We start from the raw sequence: 17,515 nt of genomic DNA, 5'->3' as shown, positions 1-17,515 counted from the left end.
GAAATCATGGAAAAGTACTTCCACTCACGCTTCATTAAATGCGATCAATTTACTTTGACCATTTTTATTTTTCTCCATCACTGGCAGCATTCATCAACTTCCTTCTAAGTGAAACTATTCTATTTTCCTAACATATTAGCTTAATTTTCCCTCAGGTTTGAAATATTGCATTATTTACGCACAATACACTTTGAGTAGAGTGGTCCTGGAATATATCCCAGCTCTGCAGCAGCAAATGCTGTCGAGTGCAAACATGTGTTTCCCTGTGCTGGTGCATTACATATAAAAGGCAGGGGAGGGTGTGGGGTTTGCCAGTGCATTACAACAACGTCTACCCACAAAGGTCAAACATCATGTAACCGGGAAATGCGAGGTACCTGTCAGGGAAAAAATATGGCGAGACTGAGGGAATTATAAAGTCTCACCTTTACGGACGACGAAGCCTTCTCAAAATGATGGCCGTGAAACTGAAAATGGTAAAACCACAGCTTTTACTCCGGAACTGTGATTTGTATTCATTTCATGCAGCTGCTAAACAGCCCAGCTATCGCACAATGGTCGGGGGAACTGCAAAAAGTGACATTAGGCATGATGATGTGCCTGGTGTGTGCATTTATTTATTTATTCATTCATTCATTCATAAGCGCGGCATCTTCACAGTATTACTCCCAGTTGTTTACTTTGGCTTTATAAATCACACCATTTTGCAGCTGCAAGATGGTGACAATTATACATAAGAAGGGCTGTAATTCCTACGAGGATGGACCGATATGAATGTAAATACTCTCAGATTAAAGCTAACAGTCTGCACTTCATTCATCGTTTTGTTTCAGAACCATACAGTACGAGGCCAAAACAACTTAAATGGTGTCACTGTCCAAATACTTACAGACTGCACTGTAAATGTGTTTAATCAATCCAAAATACAAATGTTTGGGATTAAGCAGTGTAGCTCAGGGTTATTAATTCTATTGCGGTAGAAGTGGTTTCATGCTATTATCTAGCTTATATATTGCATTAATTTATTTCTCTGTGTGTCGTCCCAATACCATGCAATATCACTATAATATTAGTGCACTTCCATTTTATACGACTACTATGCCATTTCACATTATTTTGGTATAATTGGAATTGAACAAATCATTCTGAACATTGAATGGCTTGAATATTAATGTAATTTGCCATTAGTGCCATCCTTTCACAGTGTAAATTAATTTGAATAATATCTTCCCAGAACACCTTGCTCTCTCTATCTGCTCAGCAGTGCTTTGCTCACCATGAGCTGGGAGATATTGACTAGACGGTATGAGCAGCCCACTCTAGTCCCGAGCTGGAGGCATGGGAATGAATTACGCAGCCTGTGCACACATTCTAATCAAGCCAAACACATAACAGTAACAGCCTACAACCGAAAACCCTTTTTCAAATGAACTGACCATCAGCCAGAGTGAAAACAGACATTTTTGAAAAAAAAAAAAAAAAACAGAGGTTATTTGTCACATCCAAAGGTTTTCTTTCCTAAGAACTTAGGGACAATGCATATCTGTTGGCTATAAGGTTTTGACACTCCTTATGGTGATTAATAACCTATGGTTTTTATTCATTAAAATATACGTTTCCCCTCAGGCTGACTAATGGGTCATTAGAAAAAGGTTTTTGGGTAGAAAAAAAGCTAGACGAGCACAATTCACTATTACTGAAAACATTGCCTCTGCAACTGATGTGAATATATAGTGATAATCTTAAATGCTGCTCAACATGTCTAGATGTTCTCAACATGTATGTAAATACATATAAACTTGTTCCAATTGTGCATGCACAAAATGTTCTTGCCATCAGTGTGTTCTTGCCAAACAACCCACTGTGGCCAACCTGCAACCTTCATTATAGGCTACCCCAGTTTTTGTAAGCTGCATCACCATAGATTTTCATTTGAATAAGTTGCATCTACCTAGCTAGCCAGCCTAAAATAACTCACATTAATACACGATAAAATGAGTGAACTGCATAGCTTTTGTGATACTTTTGCTAGCTTGTTCACAAGCTATCAACTAGTTTACACTGTTATGTATGCTGTTTTGAAGGCACATGACATCATGTTAAGGCATCATGCAAGGTCGCAAAATGGACGGAATGGACGACAGTAGAACCTTCGATAGATTGGTGCAAGTCAAGATTAAACGAAAACCAGATCTCGACTTGAAAACTGTGTGAAATCTGAAAAAAGCACGACATAATACGGAAAGACAAACAGAAAACATTCACATCAGTTTTAAGCTGAACAAACTTATGTTTCATTGAACAGTAGCAGAATATCTTTGTGCAGAATATTCTAAATTCAGTGTGGTCGGTTGTTAATGTGTTGAATTTTTAAAATTGGATTATGTCATTCTGTGTTCGAATTCTGGAACGAAATAACATTCCATACATCCATTCCCCATTACACGGTACATCCCGAGAGTATCGGTGAGCCGCTGGGCGTAGCGAATACCAATCACACAGCGAGGTTTGTGGAATCCATATATAAGTGCTTCTCTGCCGTTGCAAATTTTGATGAGGCAACAAATGTAAATTGAAGAGAAAGTGACATTCAACAGTTGGCCGGTGAGCGGTGCGCACCCCCGCGATTCCAAATACAGAAGTAAGTGGCAAAATGCCCGTAACGTTGTAACTCAGTAATCAACTTCACCTAAAAGACGACTGTCACTTTGAACGCACTACCACAAAAGAGCTGCCATTTCTCCGAAAAACATAAATATCCTTAATAAAATGCTGCGTTGTCGTTGTCAATACTGTACTTAATTTTCTATGCAAAAAGCACATACTTTTTCACTGGAGAGTCGCTTATATTATTGCAATATCATTAATCATCATCATCAAAACAGACTATTCTGGTTTTAGTGTGACACAAAGAGTACAAAACATGGATATTTCAGTTAAATTATTTTGGCCGAATGGTTTGCTAGAATCATATGGGTAACGTACATACCAATAAATTAATAAACGTCATATATGAGGAAGTGTAGGGTTCTACAGCCGGGGGATAAGACCTCCTTTTCACAGCATATGCAAAACGGTACATGGGATTTAATCAGATACCTTATCACTGAATCATTGTATTCAAGCACATGCAACAGGCTACATTATGGGCTTAAAAATATCAAATTCACCTGCCATGCATTCAGCAGCTAGGGAACTTACTCTTCAAAATACTGAAAGACGTGCGTAATCCAACTTGGTCCTGTTTTATTTAAAAATATGAGCTTGAAAATACTGAAGCGATTATGAATCATTTACTGGACATAGGCTACTGACAGGATGAAACCGCTAAAGACAAAAATGTAATGAGTCCTACGTACCTGTCGTAACTCCAACGACTGTAGGACATGGCTCTATTGCTGCTGACTCCGTCCATGGCCACTGTGTTAGCACTGCTTGCTAACCACGGCTGCAAATATGGGACTTTTGACGCAATCAAGCCTGTTCAAAACTGCAGCGGTTTTTAAATTAGTTTCCTCACTAGCTCGGTCTGCTATCCTTTAAGGACAGCCAAAACTGCAAACCTGTCTGCCAGGGCGACAACGATGCTCTACAAGTCTGTTTTGTTGGGGGGGTACACAATGTGAGGGGCTGTACCATTTTGGGGGAGAGTGTGAAATTCCTCGCAAAATTCTAACCACAAACGCAGTCGCACGCGCAGGGTGTAATTGCTCAAGGCTTTCATTTTCGATTAATCCTTCATTAGCCTACCGTGCAGAGGAGCCAGATGTTTAACGCTTTTGCTCACTGCATATCTTCATTATTTATTCCTGTTACCATAGTTACAGCGAGCCACCGCTTTTGCCTAGCCTGCACATGACCAACTAAAGTGGAATAACTACTACCAACTTCCATACTTTCTACTTTCAAATTTAAATGAACTATTTTCGCTGCAGGTCGCTACATCCACATCCTCTCTCATCGATAGCTAATCGGAAAATGCGTTGACATCCCCCACCATAAAGCTAATAATTGTCTTTTCAGAACCAGAATTGTTTAAATAGATCTTAGCCTACCATTAACATGACATATTCACAAATTATAAACAAAATCGTTTCTTTTCAAAGTAAATCGCCGACAATTATTTGCTAAACTGTGCGCTGCTGGCGAGGGATATGGTTCAATGCCGTTTGCTGAGACTGAGGCGCATATTGTGTATTTATTAAATATTAAATTTAATATTAAATATTATAATATTAAACAGCTCTTGCTTTCAAAAGTTGTAACAGCTGCACCAACTAGAGTCATGGTACGATTGTTTTTATAACTTACTATATTATCCTCATCTCAATATGCCTATGCCTCATTTTTCCAAGTCTTGTATTTAGAAAGAAAACCAGATAAGATAAAACTGACACAGAGTTGTATAGAAATTTAAAGAGAGAATACAACTCATAAAACAGTACAAAACAACAATCCAACTGTGTTTTACAAATAGGCATGACTCAGCGCGAAACTGTCTGTTTTGACTGGGAGGCTGCAGGTGTCTGCTTCAATGCCTACACACAATCATGGACAGTCATAACGAGCAGCACTGTTGATTGCACTCGAGGGTAAAGCATCTATAACTTTGAACAAACCAAACACTTCATAAAATACTGATAACTATGTTTCCGATCTCTACCTTCTCTGGGAGCTTTCATAACATCATGAAAAGATATTCCCATCCCAAGACCCATAAACATAGAGATGGAAAGCAGGTGATCATTTTCTGAACAAAAATAAATTTGGTCACTTTTCAGTAATTGGGATTTTTCCCTCCAACTGACATGCCCTGCTTCCTGAAACACGGCACTACACTGTCATCCTGTGTACACAAATACTGCATCTTGCAAACAAAAGAGACACACAAAGACACAAGCTGTGCAGATGAACACACAAAGATAATTGGAAAAAGTGGCAGCCTTGAATCTTCTGCTGCAGAGAATTACAGTGCCGTAAAAAAGTATTTGCCCCCTTCCTGATAATTCTTGCATATCTGTCACACTGAATGGTTTCAGATCTTTGGTGATCTGGCTGTCATTTGTTGGTATGATATTCTTACTGTGATAATGCTGTATTTCATTTACTCCAGATATAATTGGACCTGTGTAGTCCACTTTTGACTCATCTGTCCATAGGAAATTATCCCAAGAGGCTTGAGGATCATCCAAGTGCTTTGTTGCTAATGTGAGACCAGTATTGATGTTTCTCTTGGTTAGCAGTGGTCCCTGCCTCGCTATGCTCCCATTAATGCCATTTTTGGCCAGTCTCTTCTTTATTGTGGAGTTGTGAACACTGACTTTAGCTGAGGCTAGAGAGGCCTACAGTTCTTTGGATGTTCTGCTGGGATCTTTTGAGACTTCCTGGATGAGTTGTTGCTGTGCCATTGGAGAAATTTTGGCCACTCCTGGGATGATTCACCACTGTTTCAAGTGCTCTCCATTTGGAGATAATGTCTCTCACTGTGGTTCAATGGACTCCCAGAGCCTTAGAAAATGGCTTTGTAACCCTTTACAGCCTGATATATTTCAACTCCTTTTTTTCTCATTCTGGAAGTTACTTTGATTGTGGCATAGTATAGTTGTAGAAACATTGTGGTGGCCACTTCACTGTGATGGTAAGGCCTAATATAGGTGAGGTTTAGATTCAGCACAGCTGGCTGTCATCAAGCCTGGCTATCTGCAATCAGCTGAATCTAATTATCAATTAAATTTGGTTAATTGGTTGATTGAGTAACTAAGCGAGCACTTATTTTTTCACATGGGTGATATGGATGTCTGATAACTTTTTTCCATTAAATAAACAAAATAATAATTTTAAAGTGTGTTTTCTGTCTAATATTACATTTTGTCTAAAGAGCCAAAACTATTCAGTGTGACAAAAATGCAATAACAGAGGAAATCAGGAAGGGGACAGACACAGTAACACCACTGAGTGCAGGCACCAGTTCAAACAGGTGTTTACAGAAAGCAGCAGTAGTGTCTCCACAGTGCAAACAGTGATGGGGGGGGGGGGGGAGGGGGAGGGGGATGGCGACTGAGAGGCAGAAGGCAAAATCTCGGGGCCTGCAAAGATAATGGCAGTGCAAGACGAGCAGGAGAATTACGACCTGGGATTTAATCAGGTGCTCTGTGATGACGGGGGAGCACCACGGCAACACTTTGGCTGTTGCTAGCGCCGGTGGTGAGCCAAGGTGGTTGAGGTGCCAGCCGTCCTTCTGGACAGAGAAAACCACGGTACTCTTTATGGCTCCCTGCAAGCAAGATAAGACGGCGACATTAGCGTGCGTGCGTTCTCATTTCCAGGCTACAGCCCCCTGGGTCCCAGCATTGTAATATCACTGCTGCGGCGCTGGCGCGGTCAAGCCACAAGCAGACCAGCCGAGGAGAGAAGAAATTCTTCTGTGGCCATTTGTGATGCCATTTGCAAGCTCTTTTCCGCAAGTTAATTAAAGCCATTACTTCAGGACCTCCGCAAGGGCCTTTTATTGCAGTCTTATATTAACTTCCACTGTCTCTCTGTGTCTGGGGTTCAGGGGGCCCTGGTAGCAATGTTACATAATGAGAGGAATCTTTCTGAATTACAAAGATGACCAAAACAATAAAAAACTATTCACAGAAGAGCTGGGTGCAGGCAACAGCAGGAAGAGTAACATTAGTAATAATAAGAATAAGAATAACAACAATAATAATAATAATAATGATAATAATAATAGTAGTATTCAACATTATCATCGCCCTCATTGTGGATTGCATTTAAAAATAGTGCGTATCAAGGCCTCAAAAAAATTTACAGCAATAGACGGGTTAACCTCACCTTAGTCATCATCAGTGTGTGGCCCCAAATGGAAGCCTAGCATGCCAGAGAACCCTCCACTCTTTACAATAAATGTCATGTGATCTTTCATGACGGCAGTGAATTGAGACCTCAGCTTAACTTTGAAAGACAGACTGATGACAAGTGTTCTTTGTCTAAAGGAGCACTACATATTGAGCTAACAATCATGCATTCAATTTGTATAGTTCTTTTTCAAGGACCCAAAGACACTTTATAATATTACATCAAAAAAGACAGCCTGGAAAAAGACTGACAGAAACAGAGTATTGATTGATGGATTGATTGATTGACTGATTGACTGATACTTTATTGATCTCCAAATGATAAATTTGCATTGTCACCAGCGCAGGACATATTATTAAAAAAGTAGGGCAGGAAGGAGGAGGAGGTGGTCGGCTGAAGGGTGTGTGGCTCAGAATCTGCCCAGTGGGGCATGTCTGCTTTTTTGCCAATCAGGTGAAAGGATGGGGCGAGCTCCAGATGCTGCCGCGTGACACTGTCTCAAACGAAGGGCCCTGGCTTACTGACACTCCTGGCCTGGAAATGGAAAAGAGCACATCAGCACCTGGACACAGAGCAGCTTTCTGAAGCTCTGCATTTGTGCTTTTGTTTGTATGAGAATGTGTGTTTATGTATGACAGTGTGTGGGTGCGTTAATTGGTGTGTGAATTTGTGTGTGCGTGTCTGTGTGCTCTATGTCTGGCCGAGTGTGGACTTCTGGGGGTTTGCGTGTGTAAGCAATGCAGTACTGTGGTTAAAATGCAATACAGTGCTGCCTATTGGATGGAACTAAAAGGAGCAGTGGGAGAGAGATTCTGGGAATGAAAGACCAGCACTGCTATGCCCAGAGGGGTCCCCAGTGTTTCTGTGTATATGAAGAGCCATCTCTCTCTCTCTCTCTCTCTCTCTCTCCATGTGTAATGCATAATGGAATCTCAGTGAGATCCCATTTCCCTGAATGAGATCTGCAAAGCATTGACCACCATAATAGTGTCTGCACATCTGCAGCTCTGCCAGATGAACACACTCACCCAGGGCCTGTCTGACTGCTGTTTCCAAACATTTCACAGTGATAAACTCTAGAAGTTATTAAGATAAACAAAGTTCAATATATATGATGGTATAGTTGCGGGGGAGAGGACATGAGATAGGCAGGCCTATCATCAGAATGTAGTGTTACACCGACATCATTTTTGTTCAGCATGAATTAATGGCACAGTGCCACCTCCTGGACACAGCAGAACTGTTGAAATATAAGGACAGAAGCATTACCAAAACGTTTGGCTGTGTAACCTCCATATTTTTATTGAAAATTTAAGTGAGAGATAAATAGAAAACAACGGCATTTAAGATTCTACTGATACAAGCTATTGACCAATAATGAACAGTACTGATACAGCTGTACTTTCCACTCTATTCCTGGGCATAAAATTACATGTAAGGTAAATCATTTGATGAATTCATTTTTTTAATGAATATGTAGATTATTAGTCAGCTTGATTCCATGTGCTGATAACTACACTGACTGAGCTGACATTTAAAAAGTCACACCAACATGTCGAATGAATGACTATAGCAGTTTTGAAATGGAGCAGAGTTAGGTATATGCTTCTGCTGCTGCATTTGTAATTTATGTAACATTACGTTAAACTTGCCTTCTGTTGACAAACAGTTTATTGCCTGTCCAACGTGCTTACACCAGTCTCCACTAGTTGCTGTTTGATTCTCAAATCAGATTTTTATGTACACCAGCACCACTTGGTGTATAAACTTAAGTGAGCATGGCTAGACCTGGGCAAAACACAAACAGGCATAGGTTGTGAATAGGTTACACATGAAAGCGTAATTCATTTTGTGATGGTTGGGCTGAACAAATCAGCACCACATAGGCCAACAGTAGTTGCAGCAGTAACAAGCTGCCAATGTCTGATCCCAGGCAAAAATTGGTGGCTGTGTAAGAAATCAGTCATTAGACAATGTTCCTTGCAATAATTAGATCTTCCATTATGGTGGTCCTTACCAAAAAAATTACAGTTATCATGCCAATGGTTATTACAGTATTAGGCTGAATTACAAAATCCATCGCTGGTTCTTATAGTACTCATTAAGATGGTGATTATTGTGGTTCTTTGTCCTCACACAAATCATTTTAAAAGTGCCAAAAATCATTCTGTGGTATTAAACAAATGAATCAGCCACACGGCAACCACCAGCTATGGTTTGGCCTAAGCAAGAGATGAAACTTATTTACACAGGGGAAGGGAGTCGGCCTAAGATAGCAAAATGTTCTCCATTGCAAAAAACGGTTTCAATATCAGTGAGGTTCTCCTGGTATTGTCCTAGGCATACAAGGCCCATTTTTGTGTGAAAGCCAGCAGCCTACATTCTAGTCACACATTCTACTTTCTAGCCACTTTTCTTGTCTTTTGGTCCATAAGATTCCAAAATGTGCCAAAATGGAATAGGGAAAAAGGAAAGATTAAAAACCACACACCATGTTTGTATTTATTTTATTTACAACATGTTAGGTGTATAAGCATAAAAAGATAGACGTTTTATTTTCTAGGGCAAAGCTGGATAGAGTTTTTTGAAGATCTCAAAATATGTAACGTCATAACATTATTTCAAAGTTACAGAGTGACCGTAGGCTGTAACTTCCAAATTTACAACCAGTCAATCTGTTTAAATCACTGTTTGAAGTGACAGAAGTCCGTGGAAGTCTTTACAATTGCTATAGTGGACAGATAAATGACCGACCATGTTATATTCATTCAGAATCCAGACAGAATAACCAAATAAGTGTTTGAGAGCAGTTTCTGTCTAATTACACCGCAGCTGCAGCACTTACAAGAAGACCTTGTATGCTTTCAGAGGTCCAAATTCTTATGCACCTAAATCCAAACAGTCACCAGAGAATGCAGTCAACTAGAATACATTGTCTTTTGTCTAATTTCTTTTTTTTTTTTTACATAATATACAAGACATTCATAAAAGATAATTGCTTTATCTGAGTCACTACTTTTCTTGTAGTGCTGGCAAGGTACCACTGAAAGTACACACTTGTGCTATTTATATATCTCATTATCAGACTCATTGAGCTATCACAATTGCTTCCCAACAATGAAACATATTTTCTTTATATACAATGTTTCAAAATAGTTCAGCTGATTTTGGAATAAAATCAGACAATAAAAATATCATTCAGCGAGTAACATGAAATCATATGATACACAGTTTCAACTTTCTCTGGAAAGGAAAATCACACAATGTTGTTTTCACAATGAGACATTTGAAGAGTCAAAGTGTTCTCCAGTATTAAGTACTGTAAACCAAAGCATAGATTTCCAAAAAAAGGTGAGATTGTTAATGGTGTCCAACTTAATATAATTTTCTGAATCGCACTCCCTATATTGGTCTTTTATTGTGGAAATCGCAAAGAAAAAAACTGATAATTATTTTTCAATACACAAATTCACACTTAAAAGTCAGATGAACTATAATGGCAATGAATTTCATAGATAAATGTAGCTTATTTTCAGTACTTGCACAACAACATGAGTTAAGCATGAATATTAACAAGGTTCTGCTAGAATTGGGTAAAAAATACTTTACTTTGCCACTTAAAGTTATGCTCAAAGCCACAATGTGGACAAATGATAAACATAATTTAACTGTGGTAAGTACTGTAACAGTGCAGGACCTGGTCTCAGTATTACAGATAGAAATACCATCAGAAAACAAGCCATCCCCTGTCCTGTCACAGATACTGATGGGTTCAATGGAAGTCCAGTTAAAGTAGTCCGAAGGATAAGATCCTATCAGGCAGAAGGAGAATAGTTTCCTCTCTTTGGGGAACCAGAGCAGAACTGTTAACTGTCCTGTGGCCGTCTTCCTCACTGGCCTTGGTCAACAGAAGAAGACAGGTGCAAGGCTACTGGGAAAACGCAGGACAGCTTTCCAGTTTTTTAACTACTAAGATTTTTCTCTGTCAAGAAACATACACACCACGGGGAGCGATAAAGACGAGGTGATCACAGTCCACCGGCACTTTTGATTCCCCCTGTGATGCGTCTCCTACGGCCGTAGAAACCTGAGGACTTTCGAGCGCAAGAACCGGATGAACGATTTGGGGAACATTTCCCTGGACTCCTGGGCGGTGTAGTTGAAGAAGTTCTGCGGGTGAGCCAGAACATCGAACAGGGCCCTCATCAGCTTCTTGTCCTGCAGAGGAAAGGCAACCAAATGCAGGGCACTGCTGATGAAAGCATTCCAATCTCATTCCATTCCAATCTCATTCCATTCCAATCATTTCACTCCTTGCATCTCTTCCTCATGTTCCTTTCCTTGCCCCTTAGCTCCGCCCAACAGAGGATGCAAGGAAAGGATGTCAGGAAGAGATACAGGAACGAAGGAACTGAGGCAACGTGTATTAGGCAAACGGGACGTCCTTGCTCAGTCAAGCACCAGTTTTAAGCCACATTAATTATATGCATGGCAGATGTGGAGAGTTGTATCCATGGGTCGATCATTTATACGTCATGCGTTCTGAAAAAATACTTCCGCAATGGATGCACTTGTGTATTCTCACTGAAGTATCCTTCAGGAGACTCTGAGCTGCTTGCTCGTCCAAGGAGCATTTCACAGATTGGAATGTCCTTAAAGATGGCAGACCTTGATTAATTTCCAGGTCAGGCGAGGACCGAGGAAGCAAGGATAAGCAATTGGAATCGAGATGCTTACTGCCTGTAGTAACATTGGTGTCCACAAGGTGACACTACAGCCTAAGGTACTATTCAAATGCTAGCTCTTACCAATTAGGACAATTCTCATTATTGTTAATATATACACAATTGGTAAATCAGGGAAAGAATTAAAAATAACTTTGCCACAACGTTCGGCAACAAAGTAAATCTCAATGAAAGGACAAAAATGGATAGCAGTTACCTTAAGAATTTCCTGATGGTTCTCAGATGCATACAATCTTCCATCCCTCACTATGTCTTCAATCAGCTCTTGATAATCCTCTGGAATTAAATACACATCAAATCACAGAGTAATATTCATCCCTTACTCACTTTTAATACTAGTCGATTTGACTTAATCATGCTGTCATGTAACAACTTTTAACTACACCACACATATACCAAAAGTCTTTGTGAATAGGCGTCAAACAAAATTATGCATATTATCAATTACACAATGAGATAGGAAAGATCATATTGGTTAAAACTAGTACATTCATTTGAAAGCATTCTAATATGCAATAAATGCCGCTTTATTACTACAAAATATATCAAACCATCACAGGTGATAAATTCACATAATCAGTTTTACTTCTTAATTTTCAATATCCTTGCATAGTGCAGTCCTCTCACCATCATACGTAACATAGGGCACCTGAAAGCCCCTCCCACTGTTGCCTTCATTAGATCTGAACTGGATCCACAGTCGCTTGGAGCGAGAGGTGAAAGCAATGGGCCGTTCATATGTCTGACACGTCTCGTAGGTCGTTACCGAGTTTGGAAAAGCTGTGAAGACAGGAAATGGCTTCAAACTTTTCTCAGCTAGAGAAAACCCGCAAAGTAAAACCCACACCTTTGAAAGATGCAATTGAGAGATGCCAGCTAATAGCTCTGTCTACCACTGAATATCACAGCAGTGTCCTGACATCACAAACGCTACAATAGAATTGTTCCTTAGAGAGGCACTGTGACATCACAAACTACCCCAGTTACTGCATTTCACAGGGGCACTATGACATCACAGATTCATCAACAGCCTTGTAACTCAGAGCAGCAGGTTGACATCACAAACAGCTGCTCACAGCAGGCTTGTGACCTCACAACCCCCACCCCCCACATTGTTATTATCATTATTTTAGTACATGAACATTGAGTCATAAGCCACATTCTAATGGTTGCAATACACACACTAGCACTTTCAATAGCAAGACGCATTGCACCAATAAGTCCCATGGTTCCCAGGTTCCCATGATGCTTACAGCTCTTCCTCATGACCAGGTAGTCTCCACACTCATCCTCAATGGGAAGGTATATCTCAGGGACCACAATGAGGATTCTTCTCTTGGGCGGGGGGTTGATAGTCCAGGTGCACTCAATATTGGCAGGGTAATTCCCGGGGTAGTTGGGCGACTCGATATAGCCGGTGAAATCTCCCAGCTCTCCTCCACAGTGTCGGTCTGTGAAACGACAGCATGGTGCCAAACGGTTTACACCGCCCTGCAGGGGCCCTGGTAATTATTTACAGTAGAGCTTATGAGGCAGGAAATCAATGGGGCTTCTTCCTTGTGCTCTCTTAGATGTCGACCGCAAGTCAAACAAATGTTGGTTATATTTATCTTTCACCTGCTACCACAGCTACTGTGACCTACATCCATCCAACCACTTGGTAAGCTCCTGTTTGTTTTCACTGTTACACACAGAGGTAAAGGCTCACATATGTGTGCATATAAATACACACATTATATACACCTATGCAGACATGCACACATTATTCCCCACATGAACACATGCCTATAAACACACACACACATCCAGGCATGCATGCAGCCACATCCACACATATTGTTCTGCACAAATGCTGGCATACACACATACATGTGTATGTATGCACACAGACACACACGGGTCTGCAGACATACTTTTGCACTGCATGATGCTGGTGGACCCGTCAAAGTCTGTGGTGGTGTTTCCTGGGCAGGCCATGCAGTAGTTCTGGCCGAACTCGCCCTGATAGGTCCCCGTGGGGCAGCGGATGCAGCGGTGTGTGCTGGTGTTGTAGTAGTGTCCAGGAGAGCACTGCACTGCAGAGAGACAAGCCGGGCAGAGTGAAACCACTCACCGCTTTTACGCCATTTCATACCAGACTAACGAGAAGACCACAGAAGATTCATGCACTGTAACGCAACAAACGGAAGCAGGAAGTGGTTTTGGATTGGCCTGACACCCTAGGGTGGGGGGTGGGGGAGGGAGTATTAATCTTAAACATTTGACCTGTTGCCTGGTCTCGGCATTTTAGACACTCACCTTTGGTCTCACAGTCCTGAAAGGAGAGGGCCCCGCTGTGCTTGGTGACAAGGTTCCCTCCGCAGGGAAAACAGGAAGTGCGCCCCGTGTCAGACTGGTACGACCCCAGGGGGCAGGGCAGGCAGGGGATGAAGCCGTCATGCGAGTACTGACCGGGAGGGCACTGACCTGTGGGTTAAAATAAACGTTAAAATACATTACGCTAGTCAGTCGGGCAGAGGCCTCTTTGAGGCAGGAGTCTCACTGTTGCAGAAGTCTGAGTTTCGTGCGAAGTCACGGTTAAATGAGTCACAGTGTGACAGGGAGTCCCCGTTTAACTTTGGTTGAGAGGACAGGTATGGTGCAACAGCAGGCTTTTGTCTAGGAGTGAATATCCTTTTCTAAACCTCCTGAATGCCTTTAAAACAAACCGGCTGCACCTGAGATAGCTTTGATAGCCCTTTTTTTGTTTTGTCTATCTGAGGAAGGGAGGAGGCCGGGGTTTTGTGTGGAGATAGCATTGTTTGCCAAGCCAAAACATGGCGGCTTGTTCCCGCGGGTAGTGTTTGCCACCGCGATTCAAACGGGGCAGGGATCGCCGGGGGCGTCTGGTGGCCTTCCATGACAAATCCAGAGATGTCGGCGTGGTTTTTTATCCGAGTGCACTCTACTACCCGCGTGTGGTAAATACACACACAACACTATCTGATTCATTGACACCCATTTCTACACTATCTGCAGATCAAACCAAAGGGGAGACCGGTCTGCCTGGCTTTCGCATCATTTCCCAAATTAAGCAAATCAAGGAGTCTTACTGCATGCGATTACACTTGTAACCGCATTCAAGGGAAGGATCCACACCACAGGCGTGTTGTTTTTAAATTCTGGGGCCTGTTCAGGAGGCCGCACACGAGCACGCGCTCTCCTCTGTGCGCTGCCGGTCGCTGATTCCCTTCACTCTGCGATCCGCCAGCTGAGCTGCGCAGCCATAGCGTCGGAGGAGTGCGCTTCTGCAGCCGTCACAGGAAACGCTTTTCTCCCCGGGGCGACATCACACCCATTACGTCACCCTGCGGGTCTGCCAGCGACGGTCCACTACAGCAAGCCTCAGATCCACTATCGGAACACAGGGCGCATCATAACCCCAGTAAATGGGAAACAGAAAGCCCGCCCCCCTACCTCCACACTCGGAGATGTTCCGGGCCCCTATGGTCCTGGGGCTCCCCAGCACCTCTGGCCCGGGACAGGTTTCGCACGACACCTGGCCCTCCTCGTCCTGGTACGTACCAGGCGGGCACAAGACACACCTCCCCTGCTCCCCATCGTAATGGGTGCCAGCACTGCAGCTCACTGGAGAAAGATGAGAGGAAGAACCAGAGGTTACGCTAGAGGAGTGGGCTCGCTGGGAGTTGCCTCCTACAACTGATCCTGGAACAGCTTTACCAACCTCAGTCAATAAAATTCTCCTCCTACAACCCCCACTAAGGATTATGTGAAACTGACCCAAGGCACACTACATACACCTTCTCTGCCCAAACTGCATCAAGCTGTATAATCGCTTTAAAACTTGACCTGAAAAAAAAGTGAACTCAGCTTGTATAAACCAATCTCGGTTGGACACACATTGGACATACGTTCTCCCATTCTTATATATTTATAATTTGGCATTTAGGGGAGTAATCATTAAAGGGAACTAATACACAATGCATACATCCAGGCTTCAGAGTACAAATTCAGAGCGGTTGAAACCAGGACAGGCCAATCATACAACAAACACTTAATGTAAAAAAAACCTCCTGCATCATCAAAATTCAACATTTTCTTGAGCGTGTAATGCTAGGTCCCGCTCTTTAACTGCTGTATTTAAGAGCAGTCTCGCAAAGTCTGAACCTCTAAGTAGCTCTCCTCAAGTGAGAGGCTTATATCAGTGAGAGGAGGCTGACAAAGGCTTAACTGCACCACCATTATAGGTGCCTCAGCAAATTGCTTGATTTTCCACAGAAGAAAGAAAATGTAATTCTCTCAAGAGTAGTTCATTTTTCCCCCTTTTGTTTATTCTGAATGACCATGAAGAGCCACCACTGCATTGTCTCCCATTGCTTTTATTTGATGGAGAGAGAGAGGGAGGGAGGGAGGGAGGGAGGGAAAGAGAGCAAGAGTGAGTGAGTAAGTGAGTGACCGAGAGAGAGGGAAGAGAGAGAAGAGAGAGAGAAAAAAAAACCTTGAAGCCTTTCAAATGCAAAGAGGAGATTCTATAGAGTCCCTCGAATTGATGGCCCGAGAGAGGTTTAGAGGACCTTTCAATAGCATTCAGGTCCCCCGACCCCGGCCTATTTGATGACATAGGCAAACACTATGCTATCACAGCAGTAAGGAGCTGAACCTAATAAAAGGGGTCAGGGGATTGGGGTCCCCCCCCCGTCCCCCCCCCCATCCCGTTCCCTCCCGGCCCACTCAGGCAGAGCCCCAAACAGCTGATGCTAATTGATTCCCATGGTGTCGCCGGAGTCAATTCTCCCCCAGTGGGGTTCACTCGCTGGCTGGGGGTCACGCCGAGTGGCCCCCGCGGGGGAGGAATTTAAGCACTTAAAACCGGGAACTGGGGCCCGCTTGAATAAACACTGCCTCCCCCCCCCCACCCCCCCAAAAAAAACCTCTTCCGTCCCTCGCAACAACAAAAAAATAACAAAAACAAACAAGCACGTAAACCAGAAGCCAGTACCACATTCCCCTTTACAGAAGAAAGCAGATCTCAAATGTAAAAAAGAAAGAAGCCCCACAATACCACACTTTCAAATACTCAGTCTCTTTTTTCAGCAGGAAGGGGGATCAGGGGGCGTCCATGTTTTTTCTTTAGTGTTGTGTTCCATTTTTATTAATGAAACATTGCCAAAATTAACATTTGATATTTGGACAGGATTTAACATCAGACATGTTAAGCAGGAAAGAGATAAATAGTGATGCCACACTAGCTAAGGAATGGGATTCTCACTTTGCTGTATTGTAATGCAGTAAAGTTGTAATGTTGCATTTTGCAGTCTTACAGCAATGCTGCATCGGATGCGTTGCGAATGGTGAGATGGCAACGCGTTTGCTGTGGGATGTAAATTTGGTGTAGTCTCCACACTGCATCAGTTAGAATGAGCCCTGCTGGGATTTACAGTGGAGTGGGCAAACTGAATGGCTAAACTGCACTTAAGGGAGCTGAGCTGGGGATGGGGGTAGGGGTAGGGGCAGGGAGCTCCCTTTTTTGGGGGGGGGGCGGCAGTAAGGTTCCCGTTTAGGAACCCCTCTGAAATTACACGTCCACACCTCCGCTTGCCTGCTTTGCCTTCTAATGATCGTATTTAACCACTGTGTGGGAATGCCCATGGTCAGCCTGTGGCACAACTGAGCATGTTTAAGAGTCATTAACGCATGGGTCTGGTGGGGTATGAACACCCCTGCAGACTGTCCCAAAAATGGGCCTGCGAAGCTCGTTTTATCCAAATATCAGACTTGGGCTGACACGGTGCAGTTTAAAACCGGTGCTGTTATTTCGCACAAGCAGCACGCGGGACCGAGTAAAAGACCAGGCACAATGCTGTTTGGTTCGAGACAATGAGAGGGAAACAGCCAATGGGCTGGCCGGT

General features: G+C 42.7%; 2 protein-coding genes across 6 annotated transcripts in view; both read right to left on the bottom strand.

Moving 5' to 3' along the window:
- The window catches only part of LOC135255570 (DENN domain-containing protein 5A-like), a 140,976-nt gene that overhangs the window by 56,047 nt on the left and 67,414 nt on the right, over window positions 1–17,515 (bottom strand). The gene's annotated exons all lie outside the window — the stretch shown is intronic.
- The window catches only part of scube2 (signal peptide, CUB domain, EGF-like 2), a 24,932-nt gene continuing 16,769 nt past the window's right edge, over window positions 9,353–17,515 (bottom strand). For both annotated transcript variants that reach the window (XM_064336915.1, XM_064336914.1), the window contains 7 exons: window positions 15,063–15,233; window positions 13,905–14,072; window positions 13,520–13,681; window positions 12,860–13,057; window positions 12,234–12,386; window positions 11,803–11,882; window positions 9,353–11,079 (listed from right to left, as the gene is read on the bottom strand). In XM_064336915.1, the coding sequence (XP_064192985.1) occupies window positions 10,933–11,079; window positions 11,803–11,882; window positions 12,234–12,386; window positions 12,860–13,057; window positions 13,520–13,681; window positions 13,905–14,072; window positions 15,063–15,233 (1,079 nt within the window). In that variant the 3' untranslated portion in view covers window positions 9,353–10,932. The remainder of the gene's footprint in view (window positions 11,080–11,802; window positions 11,883–12,233; window positions 12,387–12,859; window positions 13,058–13,519; window positions 13,682–13,904; window positions 14,073–15,062; window positions 15,234–17,515) is intronic.

The sequence above is a fragment of the Anguilla rostrata genome, chromosome 5, assembly GCF_018555375.3.
Source record: "Anguilla rostrata isolate EN2019 chromosome 5, ASM1855537v3, whole genome shotgun sequence".
Classification (NCBI taxonomy): domain Eukaryota; kingdom Metazoa; phylum Chordata; class Actinopteri; order Anguilliformes; family Anguillidae; genus Anguilla; species Anguilla rostrata.
This window is presented reverse-complemented; position numbering and strand designations above follow the sequence as displayed.